Source organism: Oxyura jamaicensis (genome assembly GCF_011077185.1).
Source record: "Oxyura jamaicensis isolate SHBP4307 breed ruddy duck chromosome 12 unlocalized genomic scaffold, BPBGC_Ojam_1.0 oxy12_random_OJ68990, whole genome shotgun sequence".
Classification (NCBI taxonomy): Eukaryota; Metazoa; Chordata; class Aves; order Anseriformes; family Anatidae; genus Oxyura; species Oxyura jamaicensis.
Window position 1 is genome coordinate 1 of NW_023304276.1, and position 6,597 is coordinate 6,597.

At 74.4% G+C, this 6,597-nt stretch overlaps 2 protein-coding genes across 2 annotated transcripts; both read right to left on the minus strand.

Annotated features, from left to right (window-relative positions):
* Positions 1 to 3: 3 nt before the first annotated feature.
* On the minus strand, positions 4 to 3,611 carry IL17RC (interleukin 17 receptor C; the record flags this gene model as incomplete). Its single annotated transcript, XM_035312318.1, has 18 exons — positions 3,462 to 3,611; positions 3,084 to 3,431; positions 2,991 to 3,012; positions 2,593 to 2,915; positions 2,400 to 2,511; positions 2,287 to 2,331; positions 1,996 to 2,135; positions 1,816 to 1,875; positions 1,594 to 1,648; positions 1,283 to 1,467; positions 1,157 to 1,207; positions 1,042 to 1,087; positions 825 to 937; positions 686 to 754; positions 552 to 609; positions 380 to 475; positions 260 to 298; positions 4 to 180 (listed from the first exon to the last, which is right to left on the minus strand). Coding segments are annotated over exons 1-18 (1,978 nt in total), but the record flags the coding sequence as incomplete, so codon positions are not given.
* A 250-nt stretch (positions 3,612 to 3,861) lies between these two features.
* IL17RE (interleukin 17 receptor E) lies at positions 3,862 to 6,588 on the minus strand (the record flags this gene model as incomplete). The annotated part of the gene is made up of 10 exons (XM_035312317.1): positions 3,862 to 4,825; positions 4,991 to 5,092; positions 5,168 to 5,219; positions 5,302 to 5,370; positions 5,454 to 5,602; positions 5,705 to 5,750; positions 5,832 to 5,879; positions 6,006 to 6,193; positions 6,284 to 6,350; positions 6,460 to 6,588. Coding segments are annotated over 10 exons (1,476 nt in total), but the record flags the coding sequence as incomplete, so codon positions are not given.
* Positions 6,589 to 6,597: the final 9 nt, after the last annotated feature.

The following is a 6,597-nucleotide window of genomic DNA, read 5'->3' on the forward strand; positions in this document are numbered from 1 at the left end:
GCCGGTGCTGGGCGTGCAGCCAGGGCAGCGTGCCCCACGCCGCGGCCCCGCTGCCGCCGCCCGGCGCGGCCACCACGGCCATCCCCAGCGGGCGCAGGGCTGCCGACAGCGCGCAGGCCGCACGCTCCGCCGCCGGCTCGGCTGCGTGCAGCAGGAGCATGCGGCGTCCCCGGAGAGGGGCTGCGGGAGAGCGTCAGTGAGAACCCCACGGGGGTGCCCACGTCCCGGAGGGGGGGGGGGGGACACCCCTTCTGCTCACCTTCCGAGCCGTAGCCGGCCCTCAGGGACTTGAGCCAGCCTGCGGGGAGGGGAGGCGGTGAGGCGGAGGGCTGGGCCAGCACCCCGGGGGGTGCACAGCCCCGCTACGCGGGCCGCTCACCTTTCAGGTCGTCCTTCTTCAGCAGGAGCAGCAGCAGGATGCAGGCGGCGCACAGCAGCACCCCCATCCAGGCCAGCGCCCAGCGGGTGCGCAGGTCTGCGGGGCGGGGGGTCAGCACCCAGCGAGGGGTCCCGGCGCGCCGCCCCGCAGCCCTGCCCTTCCCCTTACTCACATTTGTGCATGGGACAAGCCCACAGCGCGACCCCGCTGCTGTTATCAGGGCGCCAGAGCTGCGGGGACGAGGACACGTCACTCGCCGCCCGCTCCGTGCCCCCCAGGCGCTGCGTTCCCGCTGCCCGTACCGACCTGCACGCACTGCCCCGACGCCACGTCCTCCTGCAGCTCCTGCTCCAGCAGCCCCGGGCGGCCGGATCCCTGCGAGGGGAAGGGGTTTGCCGGCTGCGTGGCGGCGGTGCCACCGCGCTGGGGACCAGGGGACGCTTACCGTGGCGGTGAAGCTGGCGAGGGGCGTGCAGCTGCCCCGCTCCAGGGCGCAGAGCGACGCGTTCCCCCCGGGTTCCATCAGCAGGAGGTCATCGGCGCGGCCGGGCAGCGCTCCTGGGGACAGGACGCAGCGGCTGGGCGCAGGGGCTCAGCACCAGGGCCGGATCCAGTCCCTGGCACTACCTCTGCCCTCCCGCCCTGTGTGGGGCAGTACTCACGGTCCTGCAGGCACTGCGTCAGCCGGACCTGCCCGCCGCTCCTCACCTGACAGACAGAGCAGGTCGGTGGGGCTGCTCATGGGGCAGCTGTGGGGTGGTTTGGGGCACGTCCTACCTGCACGCAGAGCTTGGGGTGCAGCTGCAGCGCTCGGAACTCCTGGGGTCCCTGCGGGGAGAAGGGCTGCCCCGTCAGTGCCACCCACCACCCCTCCACGTGCCCCGGCTCCCCGGGGACGCTCACCTGCCCCGTGATGGGCTGCTGCAGGTCCGGCAGGGCTTGGCACGGCGCGCCGGGCGCCGGGCTCCAGCAGGGCACCAGCTCGGCCGGGAGGTCGCAGGGCGCCGAGATGGAGCAGGCGAGCGCCTGCCCCGTGTCGTGCAGCACCAGCCGGGTCTGCGCCCAGAGCCGCTCCCACGCCGCCGCGTCTGCACAGGGAGAGGGGTCTGCGTGGGTGCCCCGGGGGTCTCAGTGCATCGCAGCCCCCTGCTGCATCCCCTTGGTCCCTGCATGGCCCAGCACCCCAATGCTTGAGCAGCCGCAGGTGTAGGTACCGTGGGAGAAGGGGCACAAGGTGGCCCGCAGCGGGTCCTGGATCTCCAGCCAGACCTGGAGGGAAGAGCAGAGGGTAGAAAAACAATTTGGGGTCGATTCCTGACTCATCTGGCTTCGTTGTGTCCCCGGAGTGGGCCACGCGGTGCCCACAACCCCTCTGCATTGGTGGCAGCCCTGCCCCCCTCCCGCTGTGCCCCCACGGTGCCCAGCGGGGCGCCTACCTGCAGGCAGAGGCAGGGCAGCACCTCCTCCAGCGGCAGGCTGTAGTTCATGGGCCCGCTCTGCAGCCAGGACGAGACGTGGGTCAGCCCACGGCACACCTCCCCAGGGTGACTGCCCCTTCCCGGGGATGGAGAAGCAGCATTCAGAGTGCGGGGAGTCAGGAAGGGGCTCGCACTCACCGCCATCACCGTGCGCCCCGACCCGCCGGCGCCGTGGCTGTGGTTGTGGTAGAGCCTCAAGGTGTAGTTGAGCCCCACCGCTGCCGTCTGCACCTCCACCAGCACCTCCTTCGGCCCCAGGGAGACCTGCAGCCTGGGCACTGCGCGCGGGAGGCTCAGGGCATCCCACGCCGGGCACCCCAACACCTCCCCGCAGCAGCCACGGGGATGGCAGGACACCGAGGGCATGGCTTGGGGGTGTTGGGGACCCCCCTCTGCCCCAGCTCCCGGCACGGAGACGCCGGCACCTACCTTGGCACTGCGGGACGGTGGCCTGGGCGGCGGGCCACGAGCAGTCTGCGGGGACAGGGGGGTCAGCAGGCACTGGGGGGCACGGGGACGCCGCGGGAGGGCCGGGGGCTCACCTGGCACCCGCTGCTTCTGGCTCAGCCAGCGGCGGCCACGAGCGTTGGTGTAAGCCGTCACGTGCAGCTCGGAGCCCAGCGGCGCCTCGAAGCACCGGAACCTCACCGAGCCCTGGGCAGGAAAACCACCGTGCTGCGGGGACGCCGCGGCACCCGTGCCCACATCCCCACGCACCGCGGTGCCCGTACGTACCAGGCGGCGGCCGGGCAGCGCGGAGGCCGGCGGAGCCCAGACCTCCACGGCCACGCAGCGGGAGGAGGCGTACGTGTGGCCGGAGAGCAGCAGCAGCCCGCTGACGTTGTGCGGGGGTGAGGCGGCGGTGCTCAGCGACATGTCCCCGTCACCGTCCCCATCCCGAGGGGCGCCGGGCTCCATGGCCAGGCGCAGGCGTGCCTGCAGGCAGGGCGAGCAGGCAGACGGCCCCGCGCAGCGCAGCGCCGGCTCCAGACGCAGCCACACCAGGGCCAGCCCCGGGCCGGGCCCCGTCGGCTCCATCCCGCACAGCACGTCGGCGTCTGCGGGAGACGAGGCCGGCCGTGGGCGCGGGTCCCCACGGCTCAGCTGGCGAGGCCGCGGCCGCTGGCACTTACCGAGGAGGCGGCAGGCGAGGCCCTAAGGGGAGGCAGGCGTGAGGCCGGGGCCGGGACGCCCTGCGGCCCTGCGTGCCCGCGACGCCAACCCACCTGGGAGCAGGCCAGGGTGTCGCGGGGGGTCCCGTGCCCGCCCGCCACCACCGCTGCCAGCAGCAGCCCCAGCCCCAGGGTGCGTGTGGCGGGGCCGGGGCGCTCCATGGCCCCGGCCCCACGCCTCCCGTTCCCGTCGGCCCCGCTCCCGCTCCACGGGCCCCGCCGCTGCCGCCGCCGCCGCCGGCTCCTGCTTCCTGCTCCGCTCCCGGACACCCGGGTCCTAGCGCGGTGCCGGCGACCGCCCCGGGGTGGGGCCTGCCCCCGCACCGATCCCACGGACGGGTGCCGCGGCACCGTTCCTGCGTGGACGGCGCACGGCGGTGCGGGGCCCAGGCTCGCCCCACGCGGCATTGCGGGGCCCAGGCTGGCCCCATGGGGCCTGTCCCGGCCCCGTGGTTTTGGCACGGGGCCCATCGCTGCCCCACAGCCCGGTGCGGGGCCTATCCCTGCCCCGCTGTTCCAGCACAGGCCCAGGCTGGCCCCACAGGCCGCGGTGGGGCTGGGGCAGGGCGCTGGTGCTGGCACGGGGACGGCGAGCTGGTGCTGCTGCCCCGACCCCAGCCCCTCCAGCCAGCCCCGTGCGGTGTGACCGACCGCACCGGGTGGCTCCGAACCCCCAGCACACGACAGCTACTCAGGACAAGGTGAAACAGTGCTTTTATTCCATCCGACGCAGCCAAGCACCCGTTCACAAAGCTGCAGCCCAGAACGGGCGCGAGGAGTCCCTCGGAGCTGTGTCAATCCCCCCGGCAGGGCAGGAGCCGCCCGCCCCGCTGCACGGCCCCTCCAGCGCCGCCGCGGCGTCCCTCTGCTGGGCCCTGTCTCTCCTCCGTAGCAGCACCTGCTGGAAACCGAGCTTCCCCCTTCCCGGGGCTGCGCCTCTGCTCCGGCCCCAAGAGCCGGCCAGGCGGGGAGCCCCGCAGCGAGGGCCAGCCCTGCTCGGAGCTCTTCCCCCGGCTGAGCCCTCCGTTTGGGGCCCCCACGGTGCCCTCCTGCAGCCACATGCTCAGCCCAGCCCCGTCCAGGTGCATCCTGCACCGCTGGGGCCACCCCTACACACCCGGTGGGTGCCCAGCGCCGGTGCTCTGCCCAGCTCAGCCCCTGCGTGGGCACTCAGGTGCCAGGGGGCTGCAGCGGGGAGCCCGGGCACCCCCCGGAGCTGCCCCCCGCTGCCTCTTTGCTCGCCTCCGCCTCCATCAGCCGGTGCAGGAGCCCCTTTGCCCGGCCGCGGAGGTGGTGGCGGGGGGGCGGGCGGCCGCCCCGCAGGGCACCCAGCAGCCGGGGCAGCTCCTGGGGCAGGCGGTAGGTGGGCAGGGGCCGCAGGGGCCTGGGGACGTCGCGGGGGCTGCAGAGGCGGCTGAAGTAGACCAGCACCCAGTCGCGGCGGCGCCCCGCCGCCCCCAGCTCCCCGTGCAGGCACGCCATGGCAGCCCCAAAAATGTCGTGGGCGTCCCGGGGCTCCCCGCCGCCCTCGCCCCCTCGCCAGAGGCGGAAGAGCCGGGAGCTGCCCCGGCTCCAGAGCAGCAGGACGGTGCCGCGCTCGCGGCCCACGCGGCCCCGCTGCGCGTAGAGCCAGGGCAGGGCGCCCGCGCGGCCCACGCCGCCCGCTTCCCACAGGTCCAGCCGCACCTCGCAGCCCAGCCCCGCGCGCAGCAGCTCGGCCAGGGCGCACACCAGCCCCAGGTGCTCCTCCGAGTCCGGGGAGTACAGCAGCAGCACGGGGCGGCCGCCTGCTGCGCCTGCGGGACAGAGGGGACAGCGGTGACAGCCACGTCCCGAGGATCCCCCGGTGGCACCGCCGCACCCCGTGCCACCTCCCGTCACCCCAGGGACCTCCCCAGCCCCAGGATCCATCACCCCCAGGGGATCCCCAGCCCGCAGCGCCACCGTGACCTTCCCCTCACCGGCGGGTGGCCTCCAGGCGCCGCGGCAGTTCAGGAGCAGCACGGTCACCACCAGCCCCAGCGCCAGCCCCAGCCCCAGCAGCCCGAAGTGCCTGCGTGAGACTGGGAGAGGGGAGGTGAGGGGGGAGCCCCAACACCACCCCTGAGCCCTCCCGCCGGCCCCGGAGCCCCGCTCACCATCGGGGCAGAGCAGCTGCTTCCTGGCGAAGCGCACGTCAGAGCGCCAGACCTGGGGGAAGGAGAGGGGTGAGGGGGGCCGGGGTTGGCCCCCACACGGTGCGGGCACACAACAGGGCCGGGGGACGCCTTACCAGCACGCAGCTGCCCAGGACCTGCACCGGCAGCAGCAGCGCCAGCTCCCCCGGGGCAGAGCCCTCCGGCTGCAAAGCACGAGGCAGGGTCAGCACATCCCGGGACAGCCCCCCCCAGTTGTCCAACCCCCCCCCGGCCCCGCAGCGCTCACCCTCGTGACGGTGTAGACGGGGGCCTCGGGCTCGCACTGCCCGCCCCGGCGCTGGCACAGCGCTGCGCTGAAGGACGCGGGGACGCTGGAGGTGAGGCGCAGGCGGAGCTGCAGCCCCCGGACGCTCAGGGACACGTTCCAGGCGGGCTCTGCAGCAACCAGAGAGAGGGCTCGCGGCCACCGTGGTGCGAGGGGACGCCCAAGGGGAAGGGGACAGCGTGGGACGGGGCACCCTGACCCACGGGGCTCACCTGGCCGGTGCGGACACTCCACGTGGCTGCTGTTCCCGTAGGAGAACTGGGGGGACGTGGGGTCAGCTGTGCCAGCGTCCACGGCCCCCCCGTGCCTTCCCAGGCAGTGCCACCCCCGGGGGCTTACCCTGAAGCAGAGCAGGGGGTGCACGTCCACCTTGTCCAGCGTGTACACCTGCAGGGGCAGGGGGGGGTGTCACCGCCTGTCCCCAACCCGCGCTGCACCCACAGGACCCCCTGGGGTCCAGCAGGTGCCCACACCAGGGCACAGCCCCGCGGCACCCACGGCCGGGCCCCCCACCTGCTCCTCCTCGGTGGCCGTGGAGTTGGGGACGTCGTGGCAGGGCGCAGCCTCAGCTGCCACCTCCCTCCAGCACAGGGTGGCCCTGGGGCGCAGGGGGCAGCTGGCGCTCAGCACCATCGCCATCTGGTCCTTGCTGCTGGCGCTGTAGTCGTGGAAGTGCGCCGAGGACCACAGCTCGGGGCCGTCTGCGGGCACAGCATCAGCAGGGTGGCAGACGGGGGGGGGGACGGGACCGTGTCCCCTTTGGTGGGGCCGGGGTCCCCTCGGGCACTCACAGGCGTCCGGCTGCTCCTGGAAGGGGCAGCGCTTGCTGCGCAGGCTGTCGCGGTGCGGGTAGGAAGCCTGGGGAGGGGAGCACAGCAGTGAGGGCGTGCCACATCCCTGCCACCCGTGTCCCCTCGCTGCGTGGGCACACAGAGAGCCCCCAGGGGCCCTGGGGACGGCGACGCACCTCGATGCACAGGCAGGGCACCAGGAACTCGTACGGCAGTGAGACGCGGTGGCCCCCCGGCACCAGCACCTGCGGACACGGAGGTGGCACGAGCTGGCCGGGAGCGCGGGGACCCCCGGGGAGCGTGCCCCCCCCCCC